The sequence below is a fragment of the Cervus elaphus genome, chromosome 15 (genome assembly GCF_910594005.1).
Source record: "Cervus elaphus chromosome 15, mCerEla1.1, whole genome shotgun sequence".
Lineage (NCBI taxonomy): Eukaryota > Metazoa > Chordata > Mammalia > Artiodactyla > Cervidae > Cervus > Cervus elaphus.
Genome location: NC_057829.1, coordinates 83,722,395 through 83,741,608, shown reverse-complemented (window position 1 = coordinate 83,741,608; position 19,214 = coordinate 83,722,395). Strand labels below are relative to the sequence as shown.

General features: G+C 38.1%; 1 protein-coding gene across 7 annotated transcripts in view; it reads left to right on the top strand.

Annotated features, from left to right (window-relative positions):
- The window catches only part of ATE1 (arginyltransferase 1), a 154,395-nt gene extending 136,018 nt beyond the window's left edge, over positions 1–18,377 (top strand). For all 7 annotated transcript variants that reach the window (XM_043924880.1, XM_043924884.1, XM_043924883.1 and 4 more), the window contains one exon: positions 15,025–18,377. In XM_043924880.1, the coding sequence (XP_043780815.1) occupies positions 15,025–15,203 (179 nt within the window). In that variant the 3' untranslated portion in view covers positions 15,204–18,377. The remainder of the gene's footprint in view (positions 1–15,024) is intronic.
- The last annotated feature ends 837 nt before the right edge of the window (positions 18,378–19,214 follow it).

Genomic DNA, 19,214 nt, shown 5'->3' with positions numbered 1-19,214 from the left:
CCCACCAGGCTTCCGTCCCTGGGATTCTCCTGGCAAGAATACTGGAGTGGGTTGCCATTTCCTTCTCCAATGCATGAAAGTGAAAAGTGAAAGTGAAGTCGCTCAGTCGTGTCTGACTCTTCGTGACCGCATGGACTGTAGCCTACCAGGCTTCTCCGTCCGTGGGATTTCCCAGGCAAGAGTACTGGAGTGGGGTGCCATTGCCTTCTCCTTGGGCATCAGCATTTCTTAAAGCTTCCCACGTGATTCTAGCGTGCAGCCAAGGTTGAGAACCGCTGCACTAGAATTTAGCTTACTGTATTTAATGTGTTCTGTTGAGAGTCTGAAATTTCCCCTGCTGTTAAATCTTAACATTAAAAAAAATTTTTTTTTATTAATAGACTTTTTAAAAAGTCTGTTTTAGGTCTGCAGAAAAGCTGAGTGTGAAGTACAGGGTCTCTGTATGCTCTCCAGTCCCCCACTCCCCGTTTCCCCTGTTATTAACATCTTGCATTAGTGTGATACATTGGATCAGTATTGGCTTATCAATTATAATATTATTATTAACTGAAGTGCAGAGTTTACATTGGGGTTCAAGCTTTGTGGTGTACATTTTCTGGATTCTGAAGAATGCATAATGACATGTATCTACCATTGTGTTACTGTGCAGAGCAGTTTCATTGCCCTAAAGAGCCCCTGTGCTTCCTCATTCATCTCTCCTTCCCCTCCCAGTCCCTTGGGAGCCAGTGATCACTTTACTGTCTCCATAGTTTTGCCTTTTCCAGAATATCATATAGTAATGGAATGATATACGGTATGTAGATTGGCTTCTTTCACTTAGTAATATGCATTTAAGTTTCCTTCATGCCTTTTCATAAGTTGATAATGCATTTCTTTTCATCACTGAATGATAATCCATTGTATGAATGTACCACAGTTTGTTTATCCATTCACCTGTTGAAGGAAATCTTAGCACACATTTGCTTCCACATTTTGCAGTTATTGGGCTTCCCTTGTGGCTCAGCTGATAAAGGATCCACCTGCAATGTGGGAGACCTGGGTTTTGATTCCTGGGTTGGGAAGATCCCCTGGAGAAGGAAAAGGCTACCCACTCCAGTATTCTGGCCTGGAGAATTTCATGGACTGTACAGTCCATGGGGTCACAAAGAGTCGGACACCACTGAGTGACTTTCACTTTTGCTTTGCAGTTAATGAATAAAGCTGCTGTAAACATTTATGTGCAAGTTTTGTGTGGATATAAGTTTTTAGCTCCTTTGGGCAAATACCAAGAAGTATAACTTCTGGGTTATATGGTATAAGTATGTCTACCCATTCTTTTTTAATGGTTGCCTATTGTGATATGTATTATTGATAATAACTCCCCTTCCCCACTGATGAACATTTAAGTTTGTTTTTTTTAAATTTAAGTTACAAATAATGCTACAACAGAGTTTATACATCTTTTTTGCACACATCCTGATATTTATGTAGAATAGACTCCTAGAATTAGGGTTGCTCTGACCAAACAATGTGAATTTGCCCTCAGCCGCACATAATATTATCAAGTCTCCTGAGGGTCACAGGAAGTTTTGGCTGGACCTGAGGATTTGGAGGTCAGACTTGAAAGTGGTAATTGAATCCATGGACATAGATGAAATTTCCTAGGGAGAAAATGTAGAGCAAGAAGAAAGAGCCATCTAGAACAGAGCACTGCGTAACTGCCCACTTTTTAACAGTCAAGTGAAGAATTGCCTTGGAGGTAAGAGAGTAACCAGGCTCAGTGGTGTCAGGAAAGCAGAAGGCAGAGTGGGTTTCAAGGAGGAGAAAGCGGTCCTCTGAGTTTACGTTTTTCTGAGGATGATGAAGACTGCCTGTGTTTTTTGTGTTCAAGGTCAGGGGAGACCCTTTGACCTTAGTGAACAGAGGGAAGGTGACTAAAAATACACGTTGAAATAGCCTGTGGAGTGAGTGGGAGGTGAGGAAATGGCCAGTAATACAAATGTTCTTTTTGTTGTTGTTGTTATAAATGTTCTTTAAAAAAAAAAAGTAGATTAACTGTAAGAAAAGGTAGGAGTCACAGAGAGTTTTGTTTTTGCCAGATGGCAAGAGTCTTTAGCTTTTGTGAAAGTTAGTGTAAAGGAATTAGTAGAAAAGTTCCAGAAAGTTCCAAAAAACCAAACTTGAATTTGCTACTCACCGACAGCTATTTATATAGCATCTATACTCAACTGGGATTTATAAGTAATCTAGAGATGATTTGAAGTATACGGGAGGGTTGTGTGGGTTATATGCAGGTGCTGTGATGTCTTATATAAGGAACACGTGCACCCTGGCAGTCTGGTGTCTGCTGAGGGTCTTGGAACTAGTCCTCCATGGATGCTGAGGGACGACTCAGAGATGGAGCTGAGATCAGGAGTGAGGGTGAGGGCGGATTTCTGGAAGTGAATTTGTGTTTGCCCTCATGGTAAGTATTGTAATTTCATATTTGATTTTATGCCCCAGGAAATTCTTAAAAGTTTTTGCTGCTTGAAGCTGCTTTAAGAAGTCTCTAACGTAATTCCCTGGCAAGGAATCAAAATCAGCCCAATGCCATATTCACTTGGAAATTAATGTTATAGCTAACTTTCATTGTAATTGAGAATTTGACTTTGTAACCAGTGAGATCGTTACCATCATGGTAATAGCTTTCATGGGCTATCAGATATGGTGGAATTTAAAGGTATTGATTTAGAAAAAACTTAATCTGTCAAACCAAGTGAACAGCATGGATCCTTAATGAACTAATTCTGTGTATTTGAAAACTAAAAAAAAATTATTAGCTATTATTCATATATTGACATATTAAAAATAGTATTAACTTTTGCTTTGCCCTGTTTCAGAACTCTACTTAAGATTTTTATTCTTGATAGCTAAATTTCCAGATACTATGAAGCTGGTAAGGATCTCTAACTTGCCAGAAAGAGACAATATGAAAATGCCTCAGTAAGCTGGAATGATGAGAATATATTAGAACAAAACTTAACAATGAAAGAAGTACAAATTTAATGCTTAGGTTTCAAAAAGACACAGATATGAGGGATTATGATGGGAGGCTGAAGAATATAATATATCTTAGTATTTGTTAATTTTTTAATTTGAAATAACTGCAGATTTACAGAAAAATCCCCAGTAGTTAATGTGTTTCCACATTTTTCTTATCATTTCCTTCCTTATATTCTGTATTTTTTTCTGAACTATTTGAGGGTAAGTTATAATCTATTGAGCTATTATCCTTAAATACTGCAGTGTATATTGCCTGAAAACAGGTCCACTTTTGTACATACAGTACAAGCATCAGAGCCGGGAAAACAGCATTGATATGTTACTACCGCCAATCCACAGACCCTATTCAGCTGTCACCGTTTTTCCGATGGTGTCCTTTATAACACAGAACACATACAAGCCTACCTTCCTTTTTCTTCCTGATCCAGAGTTCAGGTTGAGATCATGTGCTGTGTTTATTGTCATGACTTGTTGTCTAACAGGGAGACTTGTTAGTCTCCTTTTCTCTGAACAGTTCCTCAGTGTGTACTCTTGATTTTTTATTACCTTGACATTTTTTAAGATTTCAGCCCAGTTACTTTGTTGACTATCCCTTAATTTGTTTTCATTAAATGTTTATAACTGGATTCAGGTTCTGTAGCTTTGGCAAGAATACCCTAGGAATGATACTGTGTTTTTATTGTGTCGTCTGAGGAGGGGCACATGCTGTGCATTCATCTACTGTTGATTCACCTCACAGCCGACAACTTGGATTTGTATCACTTTGTAAAGTATGTAGGTGCCATCTCTGTAAACTTGATAAGTGTTTTGTATATTTTAGTAAATAATTGACTATTTATAGGAAGATTCTCTGGGACAGTGTAAATATTTTACTTTATCAAATTTTACATTCATTGGTGATTCGTATTTGAAATAGCTGCCATACGATTTTTCTCCTTCAGTCATCACTTCCACTTTTCTTAGTTGCTATTCTATTATAAGAAAGAGTGTCTCTTCTGCCTATTTGCTTGTTTATATCAAGGTGGACTCAAGGAATCCTAACATTTCGGTCGATGTATTATATAACCCTCATAGCTCAGTTGGTAAAGAATCTACGGGTCAATTCCTGGGTTGGGAAGATCCCCTGGAGAAGGAAATGGCAACCCACTCCAGTATTCTTGCCTGGAGAATCCCATGGACAGAGGAGCCTAGCAGGCTATAGCCCATGGGGTCGCAAAGAGTCGGATGCGACTTAGCAACTAAACCACCACCACCGTTATATAACCCACTACTCTCATTGTTTACTTTGAATGCTCAGATTGTCTCAGACTTGGCCAGCAGGCGCCTTTTTCAAGGTGACTCCTGTATTCTTTTGACATATCTCCAATATTTTTTGAGCATTTACTTTCTGGCACAAAGTATTCCAGGGTCATCTTGTACTTTCTCTGACCCAGCTCTGCATTCAGGCACTTCTCCAAGGAATTCTAGTTCCTTTTTGTGGAGAGTACAAGTAGGGAAATTAGATCTGGGCAGTATGTGTGCTCATTGCTACTGGGGTTTCGTTGCTTCCAAGCCCTCTCAGCAGACAGTTCCAGGAAATACACATGCGTACACATGTACACTTCTGTCCACTTTCGTGTCTATATGTTGGTACAGTGTATAAATGCCACGAGTTTTCACCTCTTGCTCCAATTCTAATCCAGCCCAGCAGTATTTGTTCTAGTCTTCTCCTGTACTAGCCCTGCTCTGGACAGAGAAATCCTACTCTCATTTTTCTCGATATGTTTATTATATAATATTATATAATTCTTTTTATATAACTAATCTCTTGACCACACAAGCCAGAAATGGCTTGGGCCTGTCAGCCCTGAACTCGCAGCCTCTTTGGCCCTGACTCAATACCCATCAGCAGCTGCACAAACCAACTTCCCCTTTGTCTTTGAGAAATTCTGTAATGGCACATTTTACATGTTTCAGTTGACGTTAATTATTTTGTCAGTTCTTAAGTCTCGCTTTTATAAGGATAAACATTGGTGGAAAAGGAAGTATTAAAAAGTGTATTTAAGGATCGAAAGACATCGAATAGAAATTTGAAGGAGTACAACCTTTATTCAGCATCAGAAGAGGTTTTTATTAGCATTTTACTTAGATAACCAGTAACCAGTATATAAGTAAAGTCCTTGTTGGCAATGAGCTGGAGGTAGAATTGGTGTGATTTTTGTATACTGTTGACTATGGATCCGGCATTGTCCTGCTTTCCTCTGGTGACCTACAGGGCTTGGATGCCATAATATCAGAACTAATCTGGAGTTCTTTCTCATTAGAATTCATTTTGATGAATTAAGTTTTATGTTGTTTCTGGGAGTCAAGAGGTTTTTCTAGTCACCATCATATCACGAGTTTGATTATGCAGGTTTTTTCCCCTTAAAAAATACTTCCCCCAAGACAATTAGGCAAGAAAATGAAATAAAAGGCATCCAGTTTGGAAGGGAAGACATAAAACCATCTTTATTTGCAGATGACTTGATCTTGTGTATAGAAAATCCTAAAGAATGTACTAAAAACACTTTCAGAACTAATAAATGAGTTCAACAAAGTTGCTGGATAAGAGATCAACATACAAAACTCAGTTTCATTTCTACATACTTGCAGTGAGCAATCTCAAAATGAAATTAGGTAGACAGTTTTATTTATGATGACATTAAAAAGAATAGAATTGTTAGGAATAAATTTAACAGAGGAGAAAAAAAATTATATTCTGAAAAATACAAAATGTTGAAAAAATTGCTTAAATGGGAGGAAAACTCCATGTTCATGGATTAGAAGAGTTAATATTGTTAAGATGGCAATACCCCTCAAACTGGTCCACAGAATAAATGCATTCCCTGTTAAAATAACAGCTGACTTTTTTGCAGAAATTTATTGTAATCCTAAAAGTCACCCCAAAGTTAAAGGGACTCATAATAGCCAAAGCAATCTTGAAAAAGAAGAATAAAAGACCGTGTGGTTCTAGTATATAGATTAGACAAATATATTAATGGACTAGAATTGGGAGTCTGAAAAGAAACTCATATTTATGGTCAGTTGATTTTCAAAAATGATACCAGGACAGTTCAGTGGGCAAAAGATAATAATCTTTTCAACAGATGGTCCTGGGTCAACTGGATATCCCACATGCAAAAGAATGGGATTGATTCCCTATTTCACACTATATACAAAAATTAACTCAAAATGGATCTAAATGTAAGAGCTAAAATCATAAAACTCTTAGGGAACAAAAATAGGAGTAAATTTTCATGACCATGGATTCAGTGATGGTTCTTAAATATGGCATCAAAAGCGCAAGCAACCAAAGGAAAACTAACTAGACTTCATCAAAATTAAAAACTTTTATACTTCCAAAGACATCAGCCAAGTAAAAAGGCAGTTCGTAGAATGGGAAGTATATTTGCAAATCATATTATCTGACAGAGATCTAATATTCACAATATATAAACAACTCTTAAGAGTTAAATAAAAAACCCAGTTTATAAGTAGACAAATAATTTGAATACAAAGAGAATATGTGAATGACCAATAAGCACATGAAAAGAAAATTTCATTTGCTTTGTTTGACCCAGTGCAAATGAAAATCACAATAAGATGCCCCTTCATACCCACTAGGATGGCTGCAATTAGAAAAGAAAAGTGTTGATGAGGATGTGAAGAAATTAGAACTTCCATACCCTGCAGGTAGGAATGAAAAATGGTTCAGCCACTTTGGAAAGCAACTGGCAGTTCTTCAGTAGATTGAGCACTGTTATATGATCCAGCAATTTCACTTCTAGGTATATATTCAAGAGAAATGAAAACACAAAAATTTGTATACAAGTGTCCATACAACAGTACTTATAATATTACTAGTTTAAAAGTGTAAATAATCCTACATGTCCATCAACTGCTGAACAGATAAATAAAAATGGATATAGTCATTCCCCCTTAACCCTCAGGGGAGGTGTTCTAAACCTGCAATGGATGCCTGCGACCATGGGTATACTGAGCCCTGCATACATGTTTTTTCCTATATGTACATGCCTATGATGTGTAATTTATAAACTCGCCATGGTAAGAGAATCTCCAGATTGCCACCATCACTACTCCTGCAGTTGGAGCCATTATTAAGTAAGTTAAGTTCAGTTACTCAGTCGTGTCCGACTCTTTGCGACCCATGGACTATAGCACGCCAGGCTTCCCTGTCCTTCACCGTCTCCCAGAGTTCGCTCAAACTCACATCCATTGAGTTGGTGATGACATCCAACCATCTCATCCTCTGTTGTCCCCTTCTCCTGCTGCCTTCAATCTTTCCCAATGTCAGGGTCTTTTCCAGTGAGTCAGTTCTTCTCATCAGGTGGGCAAAGCATTGGAGCTTCAGCTTCAGCCTCATTCCATCCGATGAATATTCAGGGTTGACTTCCTTTAGGATTGATTGATGGGTTACTTGATCACCAAGATGGCTACTAAGTGACTAACTGGCGGAATACACCTGACAAATGGATGGCTGGAGGGCTGGGGTGGATGGTGCGAGATCTCATCACACTACTTAAAAGAGCGCCCAATTGAAAATTTATGAATTATTTATTTCTGGAATTTTCCATTTAGTATTTTTGTACTATAGTTTGACCATGGGTAACTGAAACCAAGGAAAGCAAAACTGCAGTCAAGGGGGACCACTGTATATCCCTACAATACTGTATTATTTTACAATAAAAAGGAATGAAGTGCTAATACTGCTGTAATGTGGGTGAACCTTTAAAACATCATGCTAAATGAAAGAAATCAGTCGCAAAAGTTCACATATTGTCTGATTCCATAGAGACAGAAAGCAGATTGGTATTGCTTAGGGCTAGGAAATTGGGGGAAATGAGGAGTGACTGCTAATAGGTATGGGGTTTCTTTCTAGGATGCTAAAAATGCTCTAAAATTGACTTGTTTTGATGACTGCACTTCTCTGTGACTACACTAAAAACCATTGATTCATACATTCTAAATGGGTAAATTGTATGGTATGAGAGTTGTCTCCGTAAAAGTGAAAGTGTTAGTCACTCAGTCGTGTCTGACTCTGCGATCCTGTGAACTATAGCCCTCCAGACTCCTCTGTCCATGGGATTCTCCAGGCAAGAATACTGGAGTGAGCAGCCATCCCCTTCTCCAGGGCATTTTCCTGACCCAGGGATCGATCCCAGGTCTCCGACATTGCAGGCAAATTCTTTACCGTCTGAGCCGCTAGGGAAAACCATTGATTCATACACCCTAAATGGGTGAATAGTCTGATATGAGAATTGTCTCCATAATGTGAAAGTGTTCGTTGCTCAGTCGTTTCCGACTCTTTTAACGCCATAGACTATAGCCCGCCAGGCTCCTCTGTCCATGGAATTCCCCAGGCAAGAATACTGGAGTGGGTTGTCATGCCTTTCTCCAGGGGATCTTCCTAACCCAGGAATCGAACCCAGGTCTCCCATATTTGAAACTGTCATTACATAGTCTTTTACAAATAAGCTAAGTTTAGATTTGTTTTCTTAGTTTTCATTTTTACAAGAAATTACAAGTGAAATGACTAGCAACAATGTTCCTTATAGAATTTGAAAATGTGTAATTCTACCTGATGGATTCCCAAGTCGATTTTTGAGCCTCCCACCAAATGGGCTTGAAGACTTTGCTGACTGAGTTCAATTAATTTCTGTCTTAACTGATGTGCATTCCCTTGCCTGGTCCTTTGCTGTCCCATACTAAAAAGCTTCCTCAAGTTTCTCTCCACCTTCCCCACATACTCACCCGTAGCAATTAAAACCTTGTGTCACTTTAAAATGTTCTAAATCATATTTGACTTCAAACTTCACAGAGTTGAATTTGGTTTCGCAATTGAATTTTATCACATATTTATTTGTTCAGATTTTCAAATTCCATCATGTCAAAGTTTTGCCCATCTGTATTCACTTTTGTTAACGTTGCCAAGTCTGCCATTTAGACAGCTATCTTTATGAAAATCTGTGAAGTATGTACTTGTTTTTATGTTTATGTTGTCACGTTCATGCAATGCTGTAACAATAAATAGTGAAGTTCAGAAAATAGACTGTCTTATCAGTTTCTGGAAAGCCTAGAAGTTATAAAGTCTCTTTAAGAATAACGAATGAGGTAAATCCCCATAAGAAGTAAAAGTAGAGCTTTGATCTCTAGATTCTTTTCCTTTGAAAGCACCTGAGATACACAGTTCATCTCCTGCGAATAAAAAGTTGGGAGGAAATCAAGCATTTGTTGCCCACAAGAGTTTTCCTTGAAGATTAAAACATCACAGAGTTGACAGCTTGTTTGTATCACTCGTGATCAAATACTCATTTCAGAAAAGGGTTTGCAAAATTGCTTTTGGTTTTTATTTTATGGAATTAAATTGTGATGCATTAGAGAAAGAAAAGATAAAGAAGTTCTTGTTGGCACACATTTTTAAGACATCTCAAAACAAGCTGGCAGTTTATCTTAGATCATGGCAAATGGCCTTTAATCTCAGGATGCTTTTGTTTTTCTGTATCTTCAAGGTCCTCTTAAGAAGAGACCTGTTGTACTATGTGGGTTTAGTTAGGTAGATCTTTGTCTACAAACACTGATAGCATCTGTCAGGCAGGCAACAAATGATTCACAAGAGGGTTTACTAAGGACTTGGGATGCATTTTCTTTTTAATTTTAGTAAATAGACCAACTAATATTCAGTGTTTTAAGTATCTGGTATAATTTTTCTTGTTTAGGTTTTAAATTTGGATTTTAATACAGTTATACACAATATACTGAGAATTACAGTATAGTGTCTGCCTTTGTTGCAGATGTAGCTAATGATTGTAATGATTGTAAAACTGCAGACCATTAAATCCAGAAAGCACTGTTTTGTATAATAATAATCGGTGGTTTCTAGAGATAATACAGTGCCCATTAAGAGGGTATTTGATCTGATTTCCTGGCCTTAATATAAGATGTGGTTACAATGTGACACCCCCCCCCCCCCCCGCCCCGCAATCTGTATTTAGGTATTTAAATGCAGCTCTTGGGATGGTTACACATTGATAATTTACTGATGCAAAGGGGAGAAAGGATTGTATATGAGAGCTGACATCACTCTGTTTCTGTATTACTTGAGTTCCTAAAAAAGCATTGTTTTCATGAATTAAAAAGATGCAAAATAAGAAATTAATGTGCATTTATTGAATATTCTGTAATTTCATTGATGGCTAATTCCTAGAAAATGTCAGATTACTTCAAGTTACTGAAATCAATCAGCTTAGTCACTCAGTCGTGTCCAACTCTTTTCAACCCTGTCGACTGCAGCACACCAGGCTTCCCTGTCCTTCACCAACTCCTGGAGCTTGCTCAAGTTACTGAAGTATCAGGCTTTAAAATGTTCATAATGTATCGTTTCTTTGTTTCTCTTACTGTGTGTCTTGTTGATCTCTGTTTCAGAACTACTGGCAGTCTTAGGTTGATATTTTGGCCCCACTGGGTAGATAGAATTCCAAGTGTACATTCTAAATTTGAGTTGCAGTCTAAGTTGTTTTTTTAGGTAGAGAAAGAGACACCTTAGTGCTACTTGCTATGTGTATGTTTTAGTGCTGTTTTTACAGTCAACCTGTGATGAGAAAATTAAAGAATTCAGGACAATTAAGAAAACTAATTTGTATTTCAATAAATTTATAAAGAGTTTCAATTAAGTCTCATTATTTCTGGTGAATCATTGATAGAGCATCAGGAATACAGCATTTGGGATATTAAGCAACAACAATAACAGTAACCACAATGCCATGAACTTTGGAAGTGTTTGAGCACTGAGGTCAAATATATTTGCATCTCCAGCGGCTTGGCTGTATTAACATTGAAGGGAATTAGGAGAGGATTTTAAAATTCATGATTACCACTTTTTGTGGTAATTATATAGGATGTTAAAAAAGGCAACATCTAGTTGATACTTACTTTTTAAGTATCTTGAGCATTTGACTACTTTAATCCAGAACAAAGGCCTCAAAAATATTTGGAATAAAAAGAACTATTGAATTTGATTTCTATGCTGTAGGGGGTCTCCAAAATGCTATAAATTAATTTAGAAGTCTCAATGGAGGTGAAAGAGGAGAGTGAAAAGCTGGCTTAAAACTCATCATTCAAAAAAAAAAAAAAAAACTCATCATTCAGAAAACTTAAGATTATGGCATCCAGTCCCATCACTTCATCTCATATAGATGAGGAAGCAATGGAAACAGTGACAAACTTAATTTTCTTGGGCTTCAAAATCACTGCAGATGGTGACTATAGCCATGAAATTAAAAGACGCTTGTTCCTTGGGAAAAAAAAGCTATGACCAACCTAAACAGCATATTACAAAGCAGAGAATATTACTTTGCTGACAAAGGTCTGTCTCGTCAAAGCTATGGGTTTTCCAGTAGTCATGTACGGATGTGAGAGCTAGACCATAAGAAGGCTGAGTACTGAAGAAGTGGTGCTTCTGAACTCTGGTGTTGGAGAAGCCTCTTGAGAGTTCTTGGAATGCAAGGAGATGAGTCAGTCCTAAAGAAAAATCAACCCTGAATATTCACTGGACTGGCATCATGAAGCTGAAGCTTTTCATTGGAAAAGACTCTGATGCTGGGAAAGATTGAAGACAGGAAGAGAAGGGGACAACAGAGGACGAGATGGTTGGATAGCATCACCAACTCAATGGACATGAGTTTGAGCAAGCTCGGGGAGATGGTGAAGGACAGGGAAGCCTGGTATGCTGTCATCCATGGGGTCACAAAAAGTCGGGCACAACTGAGCAATTGAACAACAGCAATGAAGTTAAATTAGGTGTATAAATTAAAAATAGATTCAGCAGCATCATAGGACTGTTTGGAATTCAGTGGTTAAAACTTGTATATCCTAGTGTTTTCCCCAAAATCTGATATGCATATAATCTTAAAGCTTTCCCTGTAATCTTAGTAAATAGAAATGAAATATGTTTTTGACAAATGAAACAATACAAAATTTCCTGTTCTCGGAGTGTGCACTTTAAAATAGTTGATGTAAATTATACATAATGGTGGGTTTTCCCTAATCTTCTGTTTTCATTTTTATATGTCAAACTGGAAAAGGATAAAAATTAGAGGGTAGCATTTCATTTTAGATAAAATAAGATAATGGCATGTCAAACTTTAAGTTCTTATTTGTTAGTGTGTTCCATTCATTTGAATCTTAAAAGATGTCTGTCCTAAGATGTTTTAGGATAAGGATTTAAACTGTTAAACATCATTCTACATCATTAAATATAAACATGCTTTAAAATTCCATTTGAAAAATTGAAGGTTTTAGATTTAGAAGATTTTGTGCAATTTTGTCAGTGTTCTTCTCTCCTTTGCTGTTCTTACTTACCTTTACTAGTTTTCCATTTGTGTTAGTTTCTAAGCGTACTTGGGGGCTTCCCAGCTGGCACTCGTGGTAAAGAATCTGCCTGCCAATGCGTGAGAGTCAAGAAACTTGGGTTCGATCCCTGGGGTCAGGAAGATCCCCTGGAGGAGGGAATGGCAACCCACTCCAGTATTCTTGCCCAGAAAATACCCTGGGCAAAGGAACCTGGCAGGCTACAGTCCATGGGGCCACAAAAAGTCAGGCATGACTAAGCACACCAACCATGTTTGAATCTAATCTTTCCGTGCAAGTAGCATCTGTTGCTGGGTGATGGAGATTCCTGTGTTGCAATCCATGTACTTTAACCTCTCTGAAATGGACAGCAGGAACCAGGTTCCTGCCTTTTCCTTTGCTTATCATTTACCCTGCTAAAGGATGCGGCAGCCTAGTAAATGTTAAATGTTTAGTTGGCTTAAAGTATGTGGGTTTTCTGCTTCAGTTGGATGTTTGTAAGAAAAAGCACATACTTTGAGGTGGTGTGTCCAGCCAGGTATACCACAGCCACTTCAAGTATTTTACAACAGAGAACATTTAATTCAGGATTCTGGTGATAACAGGCAGTGGTATTGCTGAGAGCCAAGCAAAGCACAGAAAAGTTGATCCAGAGAATAGCAGTAGCAGGAAACCACTGCCACCCCTGGGCTGAAGAGAAAAGGGGCCCGGACTCAGGGAGGGTGATAGTAGAAACCAGGGTGTTTCTAGGCAAAGGGAATAGTTAGAGATAAGTACTGTTAACAGGCTGACGTATGTTTCTCTAGATTTTTTCTATGCTTCCATGGTGGCTCAGAGGTAAAGCCTCTGCCGGCAATGCGGGAGACCCGGGTTTGATCCCTGGGTCAGGAAGATCCCCTGGAGAAGGAAATGGCAACCCACTCCAGTGCTCTTGCCTGGAAGATTCCGTGGGCTACAATCCATAGGGTTGCAAAGAGTCGGACATGACTGAGCGACTTCACTTTCACTGTTAACAGGTTGACCTATGTTTGTCCAGGTTTTTTCTATGCATATACTGGGCTTTTCATAAAAATAAGAGTTGTTTATTTTGAACCTGTCTTTGTTTTTTTTTGCATAACAATCTATCTTCTGTCTTTTTAATAGCCATAAAACATTTTACCGTGTAGATATACGTTAACATGTTTAACCAGTTCTCCACTGATGGACATCTATGTTGTTTCCAGTTTTTCAATGTGATAGAGAGTATTGCTGTAAATATCCTTATATTGAGTCGACCAAAACACATACATAAACACTGGTGTGTATGTGTTTTTCTAGGAGAGTGGTTCTCAGTCTACCTTTCAGGCTTAAGAAAACACTGATGTGCAGGTTCATTCCGATCAGTTTTCATATCAAGATCTCTGAGGATAGGATTCATTTAAAAAAACACAAAAAACTCTTTAGATGGTTCTGATGTTTAGTCAGCCATGGAATGATTCTGAGAACTGGTCTTGCTGAGTCAGTGATTTTATTAAAAAAAAAAAAAAAAAAAAAAAAAACATACATCTTCGAGGTAACTGTAACACTGTTTTCTGTATTAGGCTTAGGAGCAACTGCCAATAATAGAAACTCAAAATAATTTGTCTTAAATAAGATAGGTTAGTTCTGTTTTAATGTAAAATTCTACTCAGAAGCAGTCCAGGGCTGGAATGGCTGTTTTATTCCACAAAGTTCTCAGGTGCTCAGGTTCCTTCTAGTTTTTGTTTTTGCCAGACTAAGGGAAAGCTCTTAACCTCAAGCTCAAGATGGAGGTTAGAGCTCCTACCATGACATTCTTACTCCAAGAGGCAGAATGAAGGAAGGGCTGAAAAATGCAAGAGGCAAAGGCCTGGACCAGCTGACCTATCAGACCTGTCTGCTTGTGTGTCATGGGCCAGAACTTAGTCACAGAACCACACCCAGCTGCAAGGGAGCCTGGGACACAGTCTGCTCTGCTGAAAACCAAGAGTTCTTCTATATGGAAGAAGAGGAGAACTGATAGTGGCCATCTCTGTGAAAGCTGTAAGCATCTGCCCTCTTGCCCACAAAATTAGTGCCCGTTGCCCCAACCTGACCAGTTTAAGTCAGCCAAAACTGTTGAGTCAGCAGAAGGCCACATTGCAAAGATGTATGTTGACTTGAGGAGAAGCAAAATAAATTTAAATCAGATTTAGGAAAGGTGCTGGAAAGCTGCAAACTTCATTATGTATAAGAAAATAATAAGAGATTGAAGGCCACTTTTTGAATTGCATACAATTTCTTATCTGTCCTTAATGTGTGGATGGCATCAGAGACTCAATTGACATGAATTTGAACAAAGTCCAGGAGATGGTGAAGGACAAGAAGCCTGGCGTGCTGCAGTCAGTGGGGTCGAAAAGAGTCGGACACGACTTAGTGACTGAACGACAGCAACAACAAAAGCAACGCATTTGTTATTCATTAACATACGTTGATCTGAATAGTGCACACCCTCGTTTGAACATACCGCTCAGAGAGGACATGTTAATACATGATTTATATATACTTCAGTACTCTTAAATTAGGATGTGAAAAGTGGTCCGATAGGTGACTGTATTTAATCAGTAGTTTTTGTTCTTGCAGTGGACGAAGGTCGCAGCAAGGAGCCTGACCGCCTGCAGGTGTTCTACAAGAAAGCCATAATGCCTTACGGTGTTTACAAGAAGCAGCAGAGAGACCCGAGCGAGGAGGCGGCCGTGCTGCAGTACGCGAGGCTGGTGGGGCAGGCGTGCTCCGAGCGGATGCTGCTGTTCCGAAACTGATCAGGCGTTGGCCTCTCCCGACCCCTGGGCCCCTGGGCGCTCCTGCGCTGCCCTGCTGACGTGTGCCACGGTGCAAGTTCATCACTCGGGGGAAACTCTGTAACCCTCCCCAGGTTCGACTTTCTAATTTTGATGGCTACGTAGCTTTTCTAAAATATTTTGTGGCATATGTATTTGTGAAAATCTCATGGTTAATGACAAAGATTTTAAAACCATGTTATGACATCGACTCATAATTGGGGTTGATTGTTTCAGAAGTCTGCTTCATGAACAAGAGATGATTAACTTCTCTTGTTAATATTTTGGGAGATAAAAATGTATAAGTGAACCTTAAGTAATTTAAATCGCAGTTGTACTTTTTTTTGTTCTGTTAGAGAAATTAAAACAGACTTTTTCTTCAGATCCACTTAAAACATCAGTCTCTGCTGAAAAAACCTCAAGTGTGGGGAAGAAGGTGAGAATTCTGTTTGGTCACTTAGAAAACGTCTTCTCAAGGGATCAGGACTGGGATGCTGTTCAGTGTTCAATATCACTTTACTGCTGAATGTTACATTACGTAGTTTCACAGAAAACTTGAGAAAAGGAAACAGTACAAACTTACAGAAAAGGATGTTGTGTTAACATCGAGTGTCTGTTTACCCAGGACAGTCTCATTCGTGTCTGCTGTCTTGGCGCGATTATTTTTCCTAGAATAATTATTTGTCATGTTCCTTTTTACTCTGCAAAATATCCCAGTTTGGACAATAAAATATGCGATTACCCTAGTTATATATTGTCCAGACTGGGGTAGCCTGCTTTATTTCTCAAAATCTAACAAGTAAGAGGTTGTTTTTAGAAAATTGGTGCCTCCTGCCTTGACCTAAGCCCCTTCAAAGATACATATACGCTAGTTTTTATTTTCTTAGAACTCAGGACACTGGTCTTTGGTTATTGGTTAAAAATTAGTTTCTCTCTGACTACTTTTATAGCTATGCTACACATCGCATTTAGTGACATAGGACGCATTGTGAACTCTGTTTCAGGGCAGGAGGCAAAAGCACCCACTTCCTGCTCTTTGATTTGGAAGTCAGAGAGGAGATGCCGCACGTAGTAATCTCAGCAGAGGTGGGCCCTGTGTCCCTCTGTCTTGTCTCTCTGGCCCTTCACTCGGTCAGCAGTCCCTTGGCCCCCACCTTAAGGATGGCAGGCACTGTGCCAGGAGGCAGGGAGGGAGCAGGCATGTCCCCTCATGGTTGAGCCACGCCGCAGACGGTGACGGATGGACGGAGGAGCTTACTCTCCTGTGCATCTTTGCAGCTGGCCACCATCTGCTGCCACATGCCTGGCCACTGAGTCCTTTTCATTTCCTGTTTTGTCCATTTTCCCATTTTCTACTGATCTTTTTTTAAAAAAGCCATTTTATTAAACTTAGTGGCTTGATTTTAAACTTTTCTCCTAAATGCACTGAGTTGAGATATAAAATATTAGAAAATAATTCCAGCTACCTAGGCTAAAAAGGATCCCAAGAGAATGATTTTAAAAATCGAATGTCTAGAAGTTCTAGATCCAAATAAATTGTATTTATTCACTCACACAGAAAATGTGTGTGTGTGTGTAACACCTATCAAGGGCAGGTGCTTAGCTAATGGGGGAACAGAATAGTGATGATGTGGATTTTGCATACTCTGGAATTTTGCCCTTCAAAATAGTCTCCCAAGAGCATTTGATAGGCTCTTACTTAGAACTGCCTTCAGAATCTATAGAACATTAAAAAAAAAAAAAATTTCCCTCTAAAGTGAAGTTAGCTTTTTTCATTTATGAAAAGGATACTCTGAAGCAAGTAAACTTGAAGAAAAGCATACATAAAGAAAGTAAGAGTGATCTGAAATCTTACTGAGTTGAAAGAAACTTCAAAATAGGACTTTAGAAATACTTTAAGCAATCTCAGTGTTAAAGTACATAGTAAGTGCACACCTGGTACCCTTGGCTTTGGAATGTCCAGTGTGATGTCATCAGGCGTGTTAAACTGCTCTTATCGTAGTGATTAGCATGCAGAGTGGAATTCATTACGATCACAACTCGAGTACCAAATGAAGAGAAAGCTTGAATCTTACTTTTTACCGTGACTCAGGCTTCTTCCCGCAGAATTCAGCCCCTACCTAGGAATGGGGTGCTGACCCTGAGGGTGGCCTCCTAGGTTGGCTGCAGTGACGCTCCAGAGAGAGTGAAGACTCTACTACTCGGTTGGTGTATTCTATTCTTGTGTTGTTGTTTTTGAGAGTAGGTACTATATCAATCCTAATGAACAAAGTATCTTCAAAAGACAATTATTTGTTCTTTGGAGCCCTCACTGAGTGAATGTTGTTAGTGGGCTAGGAAAGTACAGTCAAGAAAAGTGACTTGACTTGGTCAGTTGACAGTCTAGCTGAGGAGTCTGATTTTATGTTAATGGCTTACATCTAAAGATGGACACGTGAGGACGTTGCCAAGACAGTTTATATCTTGTCAAGGCTAGAAGCTTTGCAATTGCAGTCTTCATGTTGTAGTCTGTTTCTGGTTTCAGATTAAACTTAACACCTGCCTCCCTGTCTTGGGAACAAAAATGTAATAGATTCTCCGTGATACCATCTTTATTTAAATTATTTCAGTTCTGTGAGACCTTTATCTTATTTTTTTAAATGTAATCTGAGCACTTTTCTTTTGTATTCTGAAAGATAGAGGCTATTATCAGATGAATATATTATTCATTTGATTAAAATTATTTAGATAAGAAATTATTACTGTTTATGTTTACTTTCAAACTGCTTATTCTGATTTTTATCCATTTTGCAAAATATCATTTGTATATGACTTCTTATGTATGGGAATTTATTATATAAATGAACCTTTTCAGATTTCTGGACAGTATATGGTTTGATTTTATAGGCTTTTTTTTTTTTCCAGTAGGATAAAGATAAGAAAGATGATCAGTTACTTAAAATGTATGTGTTGTTGCTTACTTTAAAGAAGGAAATAAATAGAAACAATTGGGAAATGTTTGAATTAGAAGTTACCCAAATGTGTATTATTTTCCAAAAGAGAACCAGTGACTATAAAAGGCAAAACAAGTTTGATTGCATGTGACATTTTTTGCACTTCTCTATGCTTTTTGAACAGTCCATTTGATAAAGCTTGAATAAAACTTTCTATCTGCAATGGCTCTTGCTGGTCATTACTTAAAAGACCTGTGTTTTCATCTGTCACAGATTCTTAGACACATTTTACCTGTAGTGAATATGCAGAAAACAGAGGTAAGACATTGACTGTATATGAATGATAGTGTTTAATTTTCAGTAATTAGAATTCCAGATCACTTGGTTTCCTAAATCAAAGCATGATGGATTTCTCTCTCAGGAATAAATAAAAGTAGAGTGAATCTTGCTTTAAGCAAAAAGTCTGGATTTTCACAAGATAAATTAGGGAGTAGACATTCTTTTATCCAGAAGAATTTGAAATAAGATTTAAGGAGCCAACTCAAGTATTAATTTCTCTTAAAAACTTCAGTTTTCAGAGGAATTTTCATAAATATGTCATAAAGCAAGGTGTGCTTTCATTGTTCATAAGAGTCCATGGTATATTTATAGAATACATTTTAAGTCTTTTTACAGTAAAAGGGATCCTGGTAGGTTTATGATAAAATGAATCCTGTTTCCCAAGCGATTTAACTATTAAATTCCCACTAATATTTTCTCCGGAATGAAAATAGCCTTATTGTTTTTCTTATTTGAAATGGACAGTGTTCACCAGAAAACTTTTAGGCAATATGGAAAAGTATACCAAAGAAAATAAAAATCACTCAATCCTATCACTGTTACTTCTGTCGTTCACATTTTGGTGTATGTCCTTTCAAACTTTTTTCTACCTACATGTATGTATGTTTTTTGTTTTATTTTGAAATAAAAATGAAATTATGGCATTGTTTTATAATTTTTTCATCTATATGTTTGAACATCTTAATTTACTGTGAAAATAAAAATAGATAGGAAGAATAAT